General features: G+C 42.6%; 2 protein-coding genes across 2 annotated transcripts in view; one reads left to right on the top strand and one right to left on the bottom strand.

Annotated features, from left to right (window-relative positions):
* Nucleotides 1-510: 510 nt before the first annotated feature.
* DHTKD1 (dehydrogenase E1 and transketolase domain containing 1) overlaps nucleotides 511-19,175 on the top strand; it is a 39,586-nt gene continuing 20,921 nt past the window's right edge. The window contains exons 1-5 of the mRNA XM_010993301.3: nucleotides 511-774; nucleotides 9,805-9,960; nucleotides 10,809-11,020; nucleotides 11,806-12,000; nucleotides 15,288-15,557. Of these exons, the coding sequence (XP_010991603.1) occupies nucleotides 618-774; nucleotides 9,805-9,960; nucleotides 10,809-11,020; nucleotides 11,806-12,000; nucleotides 15,288-15,557 (990 nt within the window). The 5' untranslated portion in view covers nucleotides 511-617. The remainder of the gene's footprint in view (nucleotides 775-9,804; nucleotides 9,961-10,808; nucleotides 11,021-11,805; nucleotides 12,001-15,287; nucleotides 15,558-19,175) is intronic.
* On the bottom strand, nucleotides 13,763-15,274 carry LOC116150571 (translation machinery-associated protein 7-like). Its single transcript, XM_064479222.1, has 2 exons — nucleotides 15,256-15,274; nucleotides 13,763-14,211 (listed from the first exon to the last, which is right to left on the bottom strand). The coding sequence occupies exons 1-2, from the start codon at nucleotides 15,272-15,274 to the stop codon at nucleotides 13,925-13,927; spliced, it is 306 nt and encodes a 101-aa protein (XP_064335292.1). The 3' UTR covers nucleotides 13,763-13,924.

Raw genomic sequence — 19,175 nt, 5'->3', positions numbered from 1 at the left:
GGCTCCTTCTGCCCCATTTTATTTCTCCCGCAGTGTTTCTTACAAAAACAAATGGAGGGGGGTATTGGTTTTCTGCTTCCTTCTATGACCTTTTCTTCTCGCATCTCTTGGACTCAGTCCCAGCCACTTTTCATGCACCCCGTTGCTAATTTTTCCTTTCTGTTGGAGACGACATCGTGTGTGCAGGCAGGAGTTGTGGAAGGGGTGATCTTCCAGGGGAGGGTTGGTGGCTGATCACTCCTGGCGGGAGACTGCAGCATATACAGATATATCAAGGTTTGTACCAGAAAGCCGGTAACGCTCGGCTCACCGCTCCCCACTTGTCCAAACCCTGGGATACCCTCAGCCTCTAGGACCGCGAGTGTCCCGCTGGACCCCGGGGGCGTGGCTTTGCCCTGAGGGCCGCTGACCTGGATTGGCTCAGAGGCACGAGACTGGCCAATCAGAAGTGGGGACGTTGTCTAGGAAGCGGGGCTTCCCCTCGGCTCCCTCCTCCCACCTCGCCTCCCACGCGTTGGGTTCGGAACAGTCAGGTGGCGCCGGAGCAACCCTCGCTCCTCCCAGAGGCTGCGGCCCCTCGAGCTCCCGCGGGTCTCTGGGCCCGGGGCCAGGGGGACATGGCTTTGGCCACTGTGGCAGCAGCAAAACTGGTCCTCCGCCGGGCGCCTCCGCTCCTCCTCCAGCGTGGCTACCAGACGGAGAGGGGTGTCTACGGCTACCGGCCGAGGAAACCCGAGAGCCAGGAGCCCCAGGGCGGCTTGGCGCGCCCCCCAGGTGGGGGATGGGGCCCGGGCTGTGGGCGTGGTGGGCTGGGGAGTCAGGAGGCCTTCTTGCGGGGCTTGCGGGGGTGGTGCTTTTGCGGGGGCGCGGCTTCTGGGGGCTTCAGTGTACGTGCAGGTGGTTGGTGGAGAAGAGGGGGCCCAGGGAGACAGGTGTGCGTATTGTCACTGTCGTGGTCACGCCCTGTCCATAACTGTTTTGTGAATTCTTGTGTTTTCCATTCCTTTGTTGTAAAACGTGTGGAAACTTAGCTCTTCGCGGAGGCGGGGCTGCGGGAAAAGAAAAGTTCTAAGTTGTGCGAACTCCTGGAGTTTACCCAAGGACTCATTTCCAGGCCGTCTCCAAGGCTGGTGTCAGCGGGGATGTGTGGGGATCACGACTGTACCGCTAGGGTGAAGAGGGCAATTAGTTAGCATGGTATTTATTATACATTGATCTCCTCTGTCTAGCCTCTTAACTTTAATTTCAGAGTTAAGAACTTTGCTGAATTTAGAATCATGTTGCTGGTGATTTTATTGCATTAGGAGACACGAGTATCAGTTTTTGAAACCTCTGTTGCATTGTCATGTGCAAAAGACTAATTTTGAGTATTTGGTTTATGCTCCTAAATTATTGTACCTTTATGCATCCTCACAGAATAGATGATAAATACAGATTGATTATTAGAGGAAGGTCATTTGGCATTTGCTCCAGTTATTGGATAACAATTAAGATCCCCTTCACCGTCTAAGCACCTGACCTTTGAATGGTACATCACGCACTGGAACCTCAATATGTTGCTCTTGATCTCAAGACATTTAGAATAAAACTGATTTCTCTTTCTCGAGTGCTCCAGGTTTCTTTAGGGACAGCATTTTTGCCAACTAGATTTTGTATTCCTTGAGAGTAAGACTATCAGTATCTTATTTCACTTTGCAGATTTAGTGTCTAGAATTTTACATGTCAGTTGTCCTCAAACTGAAGTGTGCATTCAGATCACATTGAATGATGTTTAAAATGCTAGCTCCCAGGTCGTCCTCTCCCTCTCCTCCCAGGTTCTCCTTCAGTGGCCCAAGATGAAGTTGAAGCCCAGGTGATTCTCTAGCAAGAGGTCCCTGGTCAGACATCATTATTGTCATAAGGGATTAGGGCAGGTGCACAGGGTGTGTTTGACAGTCTCTTCTTCATTTAACATTATATTAGTGGGTGCTCAGTGCAATTATTCTGCTCTTATTTGAGGTTTCCCCTCACAACTGGGTCTCTGATTCTTGTTAACAGCCTTGTAGCTGAGAATTAAGCTTTAGCTTGATGGCACTGGTGGTTCTCTGCAAGACTATATCCAAATCATCCAGGGAGTTTTGGGCTGGTATGGTTTGAAAAATATCTCTGGAGTTGATTTTATTCATATATGATCTTTTCTCTTCCCTCATCACTAAATTGTGCCCCCCAACCCTCCCCTAGTAATGAACTTGCTCTGTTGTGAGGTGCTTGGTGAAATTTTAAAGTTCAGTACTGAGTTAGAACTGCAGGCTAAGGGTAGAGTCTTGTGTTCTACTGGAAGGAGAGAGTAAAATCAGTATCAGGAAATAGTTGTTGCACAGTTACAGGATCTGACTTAAGGAATTTTTTCCTTTTTTTTTTTTTAAAGTCTTCTGTTTCTTTTGGGGGGGGGGTGTAATTAGGCTTATTTATTGATTTTTTAGAGGAGGTACTGGGGATTGAACCCAGGACCTTGTGCATGTTAAGCATGCGCTCTACCACTTGAACTATTCCCTCCCCCTATATTTTTAATACTTTGAATAAAACTGAAAGGTGAATGGGCCATTTTGTAACTTTCTTCAACATTACCATTCCATGTAGATCTGTGACAGTTCTTTCTGTTTCAGAACTTATCACATTATTTTGTAAAAACTTTTCTTCTATAGATACTTACCTCCTAGTAGTCTGTTGGGGGTGGGAGGAATGGGGAAGGAGATTGCATACATCACGTCCAGTAGTGTTAGACTATGTCTATATGTACCCTCAAGGGAGATTGGAAAGCATAGCATGGATTCAGGGTGACCATATTCCAGCTAAAGATTATTTTGAGAGAGAAGACTAAAATAAATGTTAGAAAATAACTAGTAATCACACACTTTACCCCTGTGGCCATTCAGATTTCCTTAGGTTTTCTTCCCATACATGGAATGTATTCACCTCCACTCTCCTCCATTCAATGTCTGAGTCCAGCTCAAAGTCCATTATCTCTGGAGAATGTGCAGTCCTCTCCATCAAGTCGGGCTGTGGCTCCCAGAGTCCGGAATTTAATGAGCTGCGTCCACCCCTATATACACATTCAATGTACAAAGGAAACTTGCATCCACCAAAGGAAAGAATGAGGAGTCTCTAGCAGCCACTGGTTCAAACCAGTTAACAAATCCTGTTGAGGAGAACTGGTAAAGCTCCTTGATGTGGCTGAATGCTAAGTTCACTAGATTGTTTGGCCCCTCAACTCTGCCCCCGTCCATTCGCCTGATTTTGCCTTATGGGTTCTTCTTTAACTGTTATCTTCTGTGGGATCTCTTGTGAGGGCACTGGGGATCGTGCCCTCCTTGGGGGTGGCACATCTTCCATGCTTTATTTTGATAAAGTTAGGAGCCTGAGAGTTACTGTTGGTGGTCATCAATTACAGATTTTTTGTTATCTGGCCAGAGTTGGGATTTCTTTAGCAGTTCAGTTTTTTAACTAAACTTCGTAGGTCTGCAGTCTTTCTACTTCTAGTCATTCCATGAGCAAGTTGCCCACAGTCAAAGAGCTCGTCTAGGGATCCATCCTAGAGCACTATTTGGCAAGATGTTTCAGGAACCTTGGTTCATAGTCTCTGATACAGTAATTCTCAACTTCTAGGAAATATTTCAGAATGTCAGAAATATCTTTGCATAAAGATATTCACCTTGGCATTGTGTTTAATTGAGAAAATTTAGAGCCTCAGATATCCAACAATAAAGGAAGTGTTAATAAAATTATGTCTAAATTACATGCATGGGGAATTTTACTGATAAGGATATTTCTATGATAAAAGACTAAATAAATGTGTGATTTCAAATTTCAAAAAAAAAAAAAAGAGAGAGAGAGAAAGAGAGCTCATCTAGACCTAGTTTGTTTTTAAGCCTGAAAACTCCAGTCTTTTATTTACTGCTTCTGTGCTCCACCCGTTTGGCTCCCTAAATTTAATATGCGCTAGTGGGAAGGCAACACCCTTTGTGTGATCTTGAAGGCTGAGCTGGCTTTCATGTCTAACAGAGAATGCTTCCTAGAAGGTGGTTGAAAGAAGGTTTCATCTCTTCTCCTATCTCCTGCTAAGACAGCCTCTTCAGAACCACCTTTACTACCTGCTTCTGCTCTTCCAGCCTTGCCAGGGTCCGCCTTCCAGGCACTGAGGCCATAGGTGGAGACTACTTCCCATTAACAGAGTGAATTTCTTTTCCCTCTTTCACTTCTTGCTGATTAGCTAGACCTCACCTTTCTCCTGAGACTTCCCTGAAAATGACAAGAAACAATGAACCCAGACTACCGAGCGACAGACTCTGTAGGCAACGTAGCCTGCCTGTCAGGATATCACAGGTGACAGTTTTACCAAATGTTTTGTCAGATAACGTAACTCTGCTCGTCAGCTTTCTAGTCTGAAATATCTGGGTCCTTGGCACCCACCGCCTGACTGCTAAACCAGTGTCAGATACAGTTTAGATTCTGTTACGGCAGCAACCCACCTGCGGTACCAAATTCCATGTTAGATAGGATCAGTTCAGGGGCGGTGCCGGAGACCTGGAATAACAATGACTTGAATAAAGTAAGTAAAAGTCTGAGCTGGGATGACAGCTCTGCTCTGCAAAGTCATAGGGGTTCAGACATCCTTCTAGGTTGTTCTCTCACCATCCTGTGGGTGTTGCTTTCAGCTCTGGTCCAGGATGGTTTACCACTAGAGCCACATACTGGCCAGCAAGGAGGAGGAAAGGGCGAAGGGAAGAGAATGCTGTTCTTTTAAGGGCAAGACCCAAAAATTGCAACGTCACTCCTACTACCTTCTGACTGGCCAGAATATAGTCACATGGTCACCCTGGCTACTTGGAAGGTTGCAAAATGTATCTTTATTCTGGGTGGCCACACACTCAGCTATCTGTTAACACCAAACGGAAGGGAAATAGATACCAGTCTCTGCTATAGATGGATTGTAAAAATCTGAGGCCAGCAGTCCACCTTCAACTTTTTCATCTCAAACTTTCTATCAAATTATGATTGCTCTGTTTCTTAAAGCCTTGCTTTCTTTGTATTGTCGCTAACTGGAATCTTAGTCCGGGCCTTTAATTCTGCTCTACTCCAAAAAAAAAAAAAAAAGCTTAATTGAAGGGTTCTTAACCTGCGTCCATGGACCCCTATGAGAAGGTTTCAAGGGGTCTGTGTACTCTGCACAACTCTGTGTGTGTATGTGTCTGTTTCTAGGCAAAGGGCCCATTGCTTTCATTACAGTCTCAAAGAGATGCGTTACTTCAAAGAGGTAAACCTGCTAGCCCAGCTGGTATTACTTAATTTATAACCTAGTTCCCTGCCAGCTTAGTCCAGTCCTTCTAGAACATTGGTTTAACTGAGTCACTTTCTTACTCAGGTCTCTACTTTGCCCCTCTAAATAAAGCCCAGTTTATTGGGCTTGCTACTCCATCCCCTTCGTGTTTCTTGACCCATTCTGCCTCCAACATAAATTCCCCCACTTTCCAAAGCTGTTCTTCTTCATTCTGTGCCTTTCCACTTTTTACCCATTTTCTGCAGCCCAGCTCCATTTCCATCTCCTCCCTGATGTCCTTCCAGACAACTTCAAGCTGTCCTAATCTGAACTCCCTTACCTCTCATCCTGAGACCAACCCCTTGGACGCTGTTGAACTTTTTCTAAATGGGTGCGGTTTCGTGCGGGAACCATCTTTTCATTTACATTGCAGGATTCTGCCTTGTCAGGCCCTTGTCTTAGGTCCCTTTCAGCTCTACACTTAACTGAATACTTATTAAATGATTTATTCTCACTAAGAAATGGAAGTAGGGGTCTGTATATGCAATTTACTTGCGACAGTTAGTACTGACTTTTGCAAGTACAACCATAACACCAAGAATTAAGAAAGGAAGCCCTTCACATATAGGGTGATATCCTACATGACTATGTCCTAGAATGAGTAAGAACTTCTTTTTTGCTGATGAAGGCCATTAAGGTTCACTGGGGTCTTCCTTAAATTCTGTGTAAGTGTGTAGTTATGGTCAGTTCCATTAGCGGCCGTAGGCTGATGAGGCCTTAGTCTTTTTCATGATGCCTGCCAGCTGTCCTAAAAGGTACCATCTTGAGGGGGAGGGTGTAGCTCAGGTGGTAAAGTGCATGCTTAGCATGCATGAGGTCCTGGGTTCAATCCCCAGTACCTCCATTAAATAAATAAATAAATAAATAAATAAATAAATAAATAAATAAATAAATAAATAAATAAATAAACAAACCTAATTACCTCCCCCCTAGACAAACAAACATAAACCAAAAACTAAAAGATACCATCTTGGTTGAGAGGAATGACTGAGTTAGTGGGATGATCACGTACATAGCTTTTTAGTATTGGCACAGTAAATCAAAGGACGAACATTTCTGAAAATAGACACATGGCATCCTTCCACATCAAAGGTGACACAGGGAAGTCGGGGGAGGTATGGTCAGAGTTACGGTGCCTTTCACCTCTTTGCCCTTCATCAGTCTTCTTTCTTCATTTGTTTATCTTGGCCAAAATCAAGGCCTGCAACTACCTCATTTACTAGGATTTTCACTGCAGTAAGTCTTTTTAGAGATACTGAATTTGTTCTCAGTAACTTTTTGGATGGCAGTGGTTTTCACCAGTTAAAATTTGGCCTGTGATGAATATCCTTTGGAGCTGGCTATTTGCAACAGCTTGTACTTTAACCTCTGTAAACTTCAACTTCCAAGTAAACTTGAATGTATTTATCAACAATCCTAATTTAAAAGGGAGATGGGTTTCCATACAAATTTTAAAATTGTTTGTTCTAGTTCTGTGAAAAATGCCATTGGTATTTTGGTAGAGATTGCGCTGAGTCTGTAGATTGCCTTGGGTAGCATGGTCATTTTGACGGTGTTAATTCTTCCAACCCGACAGCATGGTGTATCTTTCCACCTGCTTGTGTCGTCTTTAATTTCTTTCATCAGTGACATAGTTTTCTGAGTACAGATCTTTTACCTCCTTGGGTAGGTTTATTCCTGGGTCTTTTATTCTTTTTGATGCAATGGCAGATGGGACTGTTTCCTTAATTTCTCTAATAGCTTGTTGCTAGTGTATGGAAATGCAGCAGTTTAGGACTGGTGATTCATGGGTGTAAATTTCATTTTGAAGGATTTGGGTTATTAAAAAATAGCAGAATTTAGAGCCCCTCAGGAGATGGGAGCCATAAGGTTCCAGTGTTTAGCAGTTACTGATCTTGGCAGTGAGCTTTAGTAGTTGAACTGAGGGTGTAGGTATGTTGCATATTAGAAATAATAGGAACCTTTACTGGAGGTTTAGGGAAAACAGTTGGGGAAGATCTTAGAGATTTTTTTTTTAATTGAGATGATTTTTACAAATGTTTCAATGACTTCTAGGATTCTCATCCCTTTTGTTGTAGGCCCTGGACTTCCCTTTTCAACTTTTGTTATGGTATAACGGTAAAACACTGGATTAAAATCAAGCGCACTTGAGCACAAATAGTTCAAATTCCAGCATTTTCATGACCTGGGTCGCCTTTTGCAAATCACTTAACCTTTTTGGGCCTCAGGTTAATCTTCTACAGATAAGGGCACCCATTTCAGAGTTGTTACAAGGATTAGGTGAGATGATGTGTACGAAAAATCCAGCACAACGTGTGGCAAAAGCTAGTACTCAGTAAATCATCACTAATGTTTATTATCAAATCTGTGACCCTGACTTGTATATCTTGATGGTGATGTAAGAAAGGAATAGGGAAAAACAGAAAGAACCAGGATGAGATTTCTGGTTTTCTGCAGGAAAGAAGTATCTGGTGAAATAAATTTATTTTATAAACATACTGTGCTTAAGATGGGAAGAGAAGAGAAGGGAGGTTTGTTAATTGTGGAACACAATTCCAGAGGTCACAATGGAAGGATCCAGGAGACAGAGAGGAAAAAGATACGGGATTTGGTCTGAATCCTGGGCTTTGAAGAAACCAGAGCAATGAAATGAGGGTCTGAGAGAAAAGAGATTGTCAGGATGGGTGCAGTGTGTGCCCCAAGGTGGGAGGGGAGTAGTCCTCTGTCTGGCTCTTCCAGAATAGTAGGTGACCTGTGTTCTTCGCAGTGAACAGCATCCTTTTGTGCCAACTCCCCTGCTGGTGTTCTAGGAATCATTAAAAGCTGGGCTGTTGATCACTTAGAAATCGAAGCAGTGATCTCTATGAGCTGACGTGGTTCACTAAGAGAATGTTTTCAAAAGAGGGCTATTAGATTGTTCGAGAACGGTGGCAATAACCCTATCTATTTACCATTGGACTTATCCCACTAAGGATGTAGTTTTGTAGATGATACTGGATGTCACTGATGAAATCACCTGGAGAGAAAGTAGACTGAGAAGACCCAGGGCAGACTTGGGGAACACCAATATTTTAGAGATGGACAAAGAGGAGGAGTCTCTGTGCATCCCCCGAAAGTGACTGCGGCTGCGTAGCCAGTGAGTTAGGAGGAAAACCAGGATCTTCAAGGTCAGAGAGCCAAGGGAAGCAAGTGTTTTTAAGGAGGAATGGCCAACAGGGACAATGCTTTAGACATAGTCTCTTTATCTGAATTTTAGCCAGAAATACAGAAGTATCCTGCTTCACAAAACAGCAGCTGAGAATACAAATAAGGTTCAGAATAGAACCTATGACTAACCTGCAGCCTGAAATCGGTTCATTTATGCGGATTGTTTGATTAGTGTGCTGGTTTTTTAGACACAGTGTGAATCCTCCTAACTGCCATATTAGTGCAAACACATCTTTTATATATTTAATACATCTCTGTTCTTTCCTCTAAGCTTGTGACAAGGGGTACACTTCACGGTAACTGAATAAAAACCCCAGCACATTTGTATGTAGCTCTGAAATCATCGCACGGCAATACATGTTCATAAAATGGTCATTCGATGTTTCAAAATATGCTAACAGTTTTCTTTGGGTTCTGAAAATAAAAACGCAAAATTTTTAATTGTTCAGAAAATGTGTGCCCTTAATAGCAGATTTGCTCATCTACAGAGATTGTGTTTGAACAAGACCACCTTGAGGAGCTGAAGGTTAATTGAGTGTGAGCTTGAAGAATTTTTTCCCCAAATTTTAGAAGGACTTTCATGTGGAAAAGGGAAGAAAAGCAGCTTTGGGCTCAATATTGAATCATCTAAGATAGAACTGAAAGATTCTCCTTTATGTAGAGACTGAGGAATCACCCATTTAAGACTCTACAAATGAGATTTTTTTCATTATGCGGGTAACAAGATCATTTCTAAGGTCTTTCCCTAGTTGATGATTTCATGAGCCTGTGAAATAAATATGTACCTGGGATACTTAAGAAATAAGGAAGGAAATGTAACATTGATTTTGTAATTCAACTTTTCTCTATTTTTTATGTGCGATATTAAAAAAACTCAAATAGTACTTAAGAGGTCTATAATTACCCATAACCTCAGCATTTTAACAGTTACCTTCAGTTTGGGGTGTTTCCTTTTAATATTTGTCCATGTGTATAGTTATTTTTTCAAATGTTCACCTATAGTTCTGTTTCCTTCCTGTTGTTTTTAAGTGACTTTCACTCTTGAGATAAATTTAAGGAAACGTGTGTTTTCCAGAATTCTGTTAGTGTTTAATCCTGAAAACCACTGGCAGATGTGGTGGGTAGGAGCAATGTGTTAAAAATGCCTGAGGCCAAAAAGGCTTCTTTGAGAAACTGATTTTGTGGTTTGTGGGCATTTCCAGAACTGCTTGTATTTGTCTATGTTTTTCCCCCCGAATTAGTTGATCACGGCCTTGCCAGGCTTGTGACGGTATTCTGTGAGCATGGTCATAAAGCTGCCAAAATCAACCCCCTCTTCACTGGCCAAGCCCTGCAGGAGAATGTGCCTGAAATCCAAGCCCTCGTGCAGACCCTGCAGGGACCCTTCAATACCGCAGGTAAAGCTGTTCACAACGTACTGTCCACGTGACGCTTAACTGCCAGCAGAGATGGGGCTCCTTTCTCTGTTCTTTTTTTTCCTTTCTAATTTTATTTAGTTTTTAATTTTTTTTATTTGTTTAGGAGGGAGAGAATTAGGTTTGTTTGTTTAATGCAGGTGTTGGGGATTGAACCCAGGACCTGGTGCACTTTACCACTGAGCTACCACCCTCCCCGCCTTTCTCTGTTCTTGAAGAACCCATATGCCCGCTGGAGTGGAAGCTTCCGAGGGGTGTGAGGAGACACTGAGGGACACATTTGAACACTGTCTGAGAGGAGCAGTGTTGAGCTTCTAGAATGGTTTTCTGATAGGGCCCATTTCCTGTGTTCAGATTGTATACACACATGGCCAACAGGTACCTGAAAGGGCGCTCAGCATCACCTTTTCAGCTCTTCGGGGAAATGCAGATCAAAACCACAAGGAGCTACCACCTCACACCCATTAGAATGGCTATTGTCAAAAAAAACCCAAAGAAACAAGTGTTGGTGAGGATGTGGAGAAAAGGGAACCCTTGTGCACTGTTTCAAATTTTAGTTTGAAATGACTATAGAATCAAAATTTGGCATAAAGCTGGGTGGCTCTGTTTTGGGGAAGAAAGATTTTTATTACCTCTCCTATTTTTACTACGCTGTGGCTTTTGACCTTATTTTTAGTTTTGCCTTTAGAAAAATCTGCATGACCACTGATGATGCCCCCATGTTACTTGGAAGGAAATGCTCTGGGTTGAAATAACAATTTTGGCGCATTCTGTAATCAGTCTCACGGTTGATTGTTCTTTAAAACGATCCGTCTGATTCCATTTTGTAGGATTATTGAACATGGGGAAGGAGGAGGCCTCTCTGGAGGAAGTCGTAGCCTATCTCAACCACATCTACTGTGGGCAGATTTCCATTGAAACCTCCCAACTTCAGAGCCAGGAGGAGAAAGACTGGTTTGCCAAGCGGTTTGAGGAACTGAAAAAGGAGGCCTTCACCACAGAGGAGCGAAAACACCTGTCGAAACTAATGCTAGAATCTCAGGTACAGAAGGAGCAGCTAATGTCAGTGGAAGAGGGCTGCTCACTTTCTACAAAGACACAGGAATATCGAAGAGAGGGAGTTAGGACGTGAACTGTCTGAATGTGGCCCCACTTACTGCCGCAGTCCCAACACCACAGACGGTGTGACATGCGCCTTATTCTAAGTGGACAAAAGCAGGTCGCCACACACCGGAGCTACTGGTTCTCCTCGGCGTCGGTGCTTTTTGTGTATTTGTCTGTTCACTCTGTAGAGGACTGCCAAATCCTTCAGATGTGATTTCTCTTTTTATTATCTGAAGTGATTTAAAAAAAAAAAAAAAGGAAGCTGTCAACATAGATGAAGGGGTTTGGAACTCTGTCAGGGCTGTGATCAGGACTCAGGCATATGAAGATGACAGGCAACCTGTCTCCAGTAATTCGGGTGTTGGCTCGTTGGCAGCCCAGATGACAGTGCTGTAGAACCTTACACTAAAACCCAAGTCCCGGGAGGGGCCTGGCCCCTGTTCTAGAAGGAAACGCGTTCTAAGGGGATTCCTGTTGGGGTGAGCTATTCGACCTGTCAGGTTATTTTCTCTGCATCTCTGCTGCTGTTTGGTGTCCTCAACAGGGCTTTCCTGCCAGGCCCTGGGTTACTTCTGTCCGTCCCCGGGGTCTGTAGCAAAGGGACCCTGTTGCAGTTGCTTGAATCAGTGTAGGGTCTTAACCACATACGGAAACGTGCCTGACTCTGACCAGAGCAATCCACTGTCCTCCTGTAACCAAGGCGTCTGACATGATGTTCCACAGGAGTTTGACCACTTTCTGGCCACCAAGTTTGCCACGGTGAAGCGATATGGAGGCGAAGGAGCTGAGAGCATGATGGGCTTTTTCTACGAGCTGTTGAAAATGTCGGCCTTCAGCGGGGTGACCGATGTCATTATTGGGATGCCCCATCGCGGGAGGCTGAACTTACTAACAGGCCTTCTGCAGTTCCCTCCGGAGGTAGGAGACTTCCTGTGTTTCCCACCAGCAATGTACAGTTGACTGTAACAGAGTAAAACTGATGATAACATTCCTTTTGAAAAAAAACAACTCAGCAGTTGAGCCGTTGGTCCAGGAGACAGCTCAGTCTCTTGATGAAACCTGATGCTGCTGGAGGGCACTGACATTTAGGCTGATGTTCTGCATCTCCAAACAGGGGTTCCTTCTTCTCTCAGGGAGGTTAAAAGTTAGTTTGTTTCCTAAGGATGAAATTTATCCTGAAGAGATAAATTCTGTTTTTCAAAGCATGCTTTCCCTAGTTAATAAACATTGTTCAAACAAACACAAAGATCTGTGTTTTACCTTCCAAAAAGTCATTTTTACCTCCTGCTTATTTCCAGAGTTTATAGTTACTAGATTGTATGAATCTAATAACACACTGTTACCGTAAGAGATCACCCAAGTGAGTGGTTTTAGAGGTAATTGGATCCTGTGTTCCCATTCAGTCCCAACTCAGCTGCTTTGTAAGTTTCAAAAGATTTGAGATTCAAGACTGAAGATTCGATGTCAGGGAACAGTAGAAGGACTTATTGTCTGACAAGGCTGTGTCCATATGCACAGAGAAACCTCACTCTAGTGAGTGTTCTTGGCTGGGAGATTAAAAATAGTTATAAATGTTAAAAGACTTTTCAAAGTTAGATGGAGTGAACAGAGCATATGGAAGAACGTGTTATTCTTAAGAATATAAGAAAGTACATGTGATGGAGGAAAGGGAACCCTGTTATGCTGTTGGTGGAAATGTAAATTGGTGCAGCCACAATGGAAACAGTATGGAGGCTCCTCAAAAAACTAAAAATAGAACTACCATATGACCCAGCAATTCCACTCCTGAGTATTTAACCAAAGAAAGTGAAAACACTAATTTGAAAAGATACATGCACCCCCCCAATGTTCATAGCGGCATTATTTACAATTGCCAAAATATGGAAGCAACCTGTGTGTCCATCAACAGATGAATAGATAAAGAAGATGTGAGAGATATATTTATGGAGATATATATATATATATATATATATATATATATAATGGAATATTACTCGGCCATAAAAAGGAATGAAATTTTGACATTTGCAGCAAAATGGATGGACTTGGAGGGTATTATCATTCAAGAAATAAGACAAAGATAAATATGTTATCACTTATGTGTGGAATCTAAAAAATAAAACAAACTAATCATTATAACAAGAAAGAGACTCAAAGACATAGAGAACAAACTAGTTGTTACTCGTTGGGGGGAGGAAAAGGGGGAGGAGCCAGATAAGAGTAGGGGATTTAAGAGGTACAAACTACTTCATATAAAATAAATAAGCTACAAGGATATAGTCTACAGTACAGGGAATATAGACAATATTTTATGATAACTATAAGTGGAATATAATCTTTAAAAAATGTGAACCACTGTGTTGTACACCTGAACTATATAGAATATTGTAAATCAACTATGCCTTAATTAAAAAAAAAATTTTAAGTGTTATGTCTAGGGGCCAAGCTTTACCTTTATTAGTCATGCCTCAGTGTTTCTTTCTTTCTTTTTTCTTTCTTTTTTTTTTTTTTTTTTTGCCATTTCAAATGAGTTAGTTTAATTCCAGGTGGTACAGAATTCAGGATGGAACAAAGACTTAAGAACACATTTTGACAGGATTCTGGGCTGGGTTTATGCTGATTTCACAGCCAAGGTAGAAATGATTGAGATGAACTAAAGAGAAGATGAGGCACTGTGTGATTTTTTTTTTTTTTAACAAAAGTTTATTCTTAAATGTACAATAGGTTCCAAGACAACACTTCATTCTAGCTACAGGTGGCAACAGATGTTAGGGCAGGGAATCCAGATGTTTAAACAGGAATGGAATTAAAGATCATCATTGCCTCAAGCACAAGGAACAGCTTACTTTTTGCCAGATTTCTTAATTGCACCTGTGGCCAGGGGACCTTTCCGCGCAGCCTTCGCTTTTAGCTCCTCGAGTTTCTTCTGCTCCTCTCTCTGCTTCTGCTTGAATGTCTTGTCTTCCTCGTCCATCTCCTTGGCCTGCTTCTTGGGCTGCTTCAGGGGCTTCTTCTTGCCACCTTTGCAGCCGGATATGGTGCCTGCCGCCCCTTCCCCAGACCCTGCCACCAGAAGCCGCCTCAGTGTTTCTGATGCTAAGAGATTGATAATCAGCTTTGAAAAGACACCTTAGAAAAGGTAGAATATGACAGAATAAAGTGATTGACAGATGGAGATGTGTGCTTAGATACCTGCAGAAATTCTTCAATCAAATTTATTCTCACAGTTCTGGAGACTAGAAGTCCGAAATCAAGGTGGCAGCAAGGCCATGCTCTCTCTGAAGGATCTAGGGAGGACTCCTTCCTTGCCTCTGTCCTAGCTTGTGGTGGCTCCAAGCCACCTTGACTTGGGACTGCATGCCTCCAGTCTCTGCCTTCATGTTCTTCCACAGGCAGGAATTCTTAAACCAAAAACTGCATTCCTAAAATATCCCAGACAAAGCACTCAAGAGACACAGAAATGATTATCAGTGGTTTGTGAGAAACACATCTGTCCCAACACTGTATGTTCCTGTTTGCAGATGGGAGCATAAGAGGCTTTTGTGAACTAGAGAAGCTGTGGGGTCATTCAAACCATTTGGCCAATTGAGAATAACGTGTCATTGTTGGTAAATACCTTGGTTTGAGACCCAACTTTGCTACTTACCAGCCAAGGCCCTTCAACCATTTAGTTAATTTCTCTTGCTTGTTCATTTTTAAAATGGGTAGTAACATCTCTCTCTTAGAAGACTGAAAATGAGGTGACAGAACGTATGCAGAGAAGTCCTTTGAGAATCAGACAGTGTAGGTTTTTAGATGTGACTTGAACTAAGCAGTGTATGTCATCCCCTGGTTAAGTGGAATTAAGTTCTATTATTTTCTTCTCTATCTTTAACAAGAATAATACAAGTTCTTTTGGAAAATATATTCTAACGGGTGCCTTTAAGAAAAATATTTTGCTTATTGCCAGGCAGAGGTAAGTTACCATCTGCGTCATGCTAGACTCTTCTCAAAGTGTTGGAACGTCATTTGTGAACATCTGCAAATAGTTCCCATTCATTCGAGCAGTTAGAAGTTTGGGCCTCTCTACATACGGCATGTTAACAATAGTTATAAAAGCATGGTCATAAAGTCTTTTTTATTGTATGATTTAAACTAACCACCTCTTCCTTCATCTCCTATGCAGTAAAATACTCTTATTTTTCTTGTGCATTTATTCGGCATAGCTGATGTTCCGTAAAATGCGAGGTTTAAGTGAATTTCCAGAAAATGTCTCAGCCACTGGAGATGTCCTGTCTCATCTGACCTCCTCGGTTGACTTGGACTTCGGTGCGCACCTTCCCCTCCATGTGACAGTGCTGCCCAACCCCTCGCACCTGGAAGCCGTTAACCCCGTGGCTGTCGGGAAGGCGCGTGGAAGGCAGCAGTCCAGGCAGGCTGGGGACTACTCTCCAGACAGTTCGGCTCAACCTGGGGACAAAGTCATTTGCTTACAGGTACTGGTAGCTTCAGGAAGTGAGGCCAGAGGTTGGGAAGACCGGGAAGAGAGGTAGTTGTGACAGGAGATGGCAGGCATTCAAGATGAAACCGAGGTGAACTTTTGGGAAAAGAAGATTCTGGGGTTGCTTTAAAAATTAATAGCAGATGTAGAAGTCTAGTCTCAATGCTGACATACCTGCTCCTGCTAAGAGGACAGATGTCGCAACTTCTCCGAAAGAATGACTTCTCGGAAACAGCATGGTATCCATGTATCTAACAAGATTGCAAGAGCCTGGATTTATTTTGTTTGCTTGTTTGCTCATTTTACAATGAAGGTCTTTTACAATTAAGCCAAACAATACATATTACTAGTTTTTTGGTTTCCTCTGTTCCTCAGGTTTTGGTAACTTAACTGGTATATTTTAGAGGTTTGGACTGTGAGTCACATTTTTCTTATGCCAAGTATTCATTTAAATGTGAACCTTTAAGGAATCTAGATAATAAAACAAACTAGTGAATATAATAAAAAAGAAACAGACTCACAGATACAGAGAACAAACTAGTGGTTACCAGTGGGGAGAGGGGAAGGGGGAGGGGCAAGATAGGGGTAGGAGAGTCAGTAGTTTATACAAACTACTATGTATAAAATAAATAGGGAGGAAGATAATAGCTCAGTGGTAGAGCACGTGCTTAGCATGCACGAGGTCCTGGATTCAATCCCCAGCACCTCCATTAAAGTAAATAAATAAATAAACCTAATTACCTCCCCCACCTCAAACAAACCAAAAATTCATTAAATAAGCTACAAGGATATATTGTACAGCACAGGGAATATAGCCAATATTTTATACTGACTATAAATGGAGTATAATCTTTAATAATTGAGAAGCACTATGTTGTACACCTGAAACATACAATATTGTAAACCAACTCTACCTTAATAAAAATTTTTTAAAAAAGAACCCTTAACTATTAGAGGATAATTAATCGTGAATATCAGTAACTGAGTCTTCAAACCCAGTGAAAATAGATAAATCCACAGGGCAGTATTGAGCTACGTATTCAAATAATCACATGATCCCATTCATGTTAATTTTCCATGGGCCAGAAACTTGTAGCAGATAAATCGAGGGTGAGCAGGACTGGGTTTGATTATGTTATGGTACTTCTCAATAGCAATCTTCAACTCTCTTTACCTTTCCCTTGACTCAGTTTGTGGCACTCTAAAGTATTTCAGTCATTCACGTTGACTCAGTACACGAAGCAGATCTTAAGCCTGATTTTGGAAGTAAGAGGTGAAAATGGCATTTTCTTTAAAGCGATGAGAAACTGCCTTCTTTCCTCTACTTTGTGTTCTGCAGATATTTTGCCCGGCTGTGTCTGCACGTGTCTTGCCTCGCACAAGCTCACAATTCTGATTTCTTGTGGGAACTCTTAACGGTGGCGTCTGTGAAATCGCCCTGGGGGAGATCCTGGGTGCTGCTTTTGCTGTGTTTGTCCTCGTCCTGGGCCCGGTGGAAGTGGATTGTCATTAGGGATCTTTCTTGTGTGTCCAAACCCCCTGCCCTTTGGCTGAGCAGTTTCCACCACCCCCAGCATTTCTTGGGGCTTAAGGACCTGACCCCCACAAAGCTTTATGGGCATTGCTGAGTGTTTTCTGGTTTTGTTTCTGTTTTTTTTTCTTTAATTATTTTTAGTTTTAGACTTCTAAAATTTTTTGTTAGTTTGCATGCTTTTTTTTTAATGGTTTTAAAAAATAGATTTATTTACTTTATTTTATTTATTTTTCCTGGGACCTCGTACATGCTAAGCACATGCTCTGCCTCTGAGCTAGCCATTCCCTCCCCACTGTTCTCTATTTTGATTTAAGAAGGGAAATAAAATTAGCAGATGACACACAGCTTTTGTGCCAAGAACCCTAAGACCATGCTAACACGACACAGGCTGTGAGCAGAGGCTATGTTCTCATCCATGCCTCTCCTGTAACACTTTCGTAAAGGAGCAGCAGAGGCACACATCTCTCTTCCTGGCTTTACGCGTCTCCTTTCCACCATTATCCTCCAAGAAATCCCATCAGCAAGGAGCCCAAAGGGTGAGGAGTATTCAGATGCTGGGAACCCCTGGACCCTGTGCGGGTCCCTGTGCGGCTGAGGGTTGGATGTCACCAGGATCACGGCCGGGAAAGACAAGGGTTCTGGAACCACGAAGACCTGAGTTCAGAGCCTGGCTTTGCTGCCTTCCAGCTTGGCATGCTTTGTTCTCTTCCTCCTCAGACTCTGAATCTCAGAAATAAATGGGAGTTAAATTCTTCATAGTGTTCTGAGGATTAAATGAGAACATAGTATGTGCCTTGACCCAGGTGTAACGCTTGGGGCTGGGGGGTGAAATAAGTAGAAGAATTGGAGGCATCACAGAAGGTCTAGCGTTCAGTCTAAACCATGTGAAGTACACGCTCATTCTGAACCTTGGTTTCCTCATCTGCGAAAAAGGATACTAGCGATTTCCTTACCGGGCCCTCCACGCCTGGCTGTTGAATGGATGGATGGCGGTGTCTGGTGTGTGGAGATAAAGTGATGGTATGTTAGTACTAAGCACAGATACTCCAAAATGTCAGTTATTCCTACAGAACCTAGCAACGGGAAGATGTGGGCTGAAGATTTCACTAAGCAAAGGAGCGCTGCTTCTCTTAGCCAAAATGTTCTACTTACACAAAAATCACTCTTTTAAGGACATTTTCTGTGTCATTAAAAAAAAAAATCCACTTCCAAGGATTCTTTCTTCATTTATATTTAGGTCTTTTATTTTTGCTGTTATTAGAGACACAGTGGTTACCAAATCAGGTCATCTTACTCTTTTTTTTTTTTTTTCCCCAGATCATTTTATTCTTTAGTTCAGCATTTTGGCTGTTTATGATAATAGCCTTTTATTTAATTAACTTTTAATTAAAATACATTTATCATGTAACATCATGTAAATTTAAGGTGTACAACATTGTTGATTTGATAGATAATCGTCTTTCATTCAGTGTGAAGTCAGTGGAGCTTGTTTTCTCCTAAGATCTACAATCCCCTCACTATTTGCTTTCAACTTCTCTTTAAAAAAATTGCCCTCTTCTCTACCACCTGCTGTCCACCAGGCTTTGTGATATTATGTGCTAGCAGACTTCGAAAATTCTGGAAAAATAGCACATTTCAGAGATTCTCTTATAATTGCATTCTGCTTTTTCCTCAAAGCCTCCTTTCACGTTTGTATGATGGACTCTCCTCCCACACCTCTTGGCTGCTGTCATGTCACTCTCTTTAGTGGTGGCCAGCACACCAGCACACCCCGTGGGGATTAGATGATGCGAGCGGCACATGCTCCCTTTTTGGGGAGCGAGATGATTGGGGAAGAGTGAGAGTGCAGATCTGTGCCTCGTTCCTTGTGTCTTGCAGGCTGTTTGCATGGTTGCTTTTACTAGAGCTGCCTGTCCTTCTGCACTGGCAATCGCCCTTCCTTCTCCGGTGCTGCTGTCCGGTAGCCTGTAGATGGGAGTGTGAGAAGTGATGGGTATAGGTGACAATGTGGGGTGGAAGGAATAGGTCAACTGGCGTGGCTACAGGAGGAAATGGGCTGACTTAGCATCTTTGCATGTT

The sequence above is a fragment of the Camelus dromedarius genome, chromosome 26, assembly GCF_036321535.1.
Source record: "Camelus dromedarius isolate mCamDro1 chromosome 26, mCamDro1.pat, whole genome shotgun sequence".
In the NCBI taxonomy this organism is placed as follows: domain Eukaryota; kingdom Metazoa; phylum Chordata; class Mammalia; order Artiodactyla; family Camelidae; genus Camelus; species Camelus dromedarius.
This window is presented reverse-complemented; position numbering and strand designations above follow the sequence as displayed.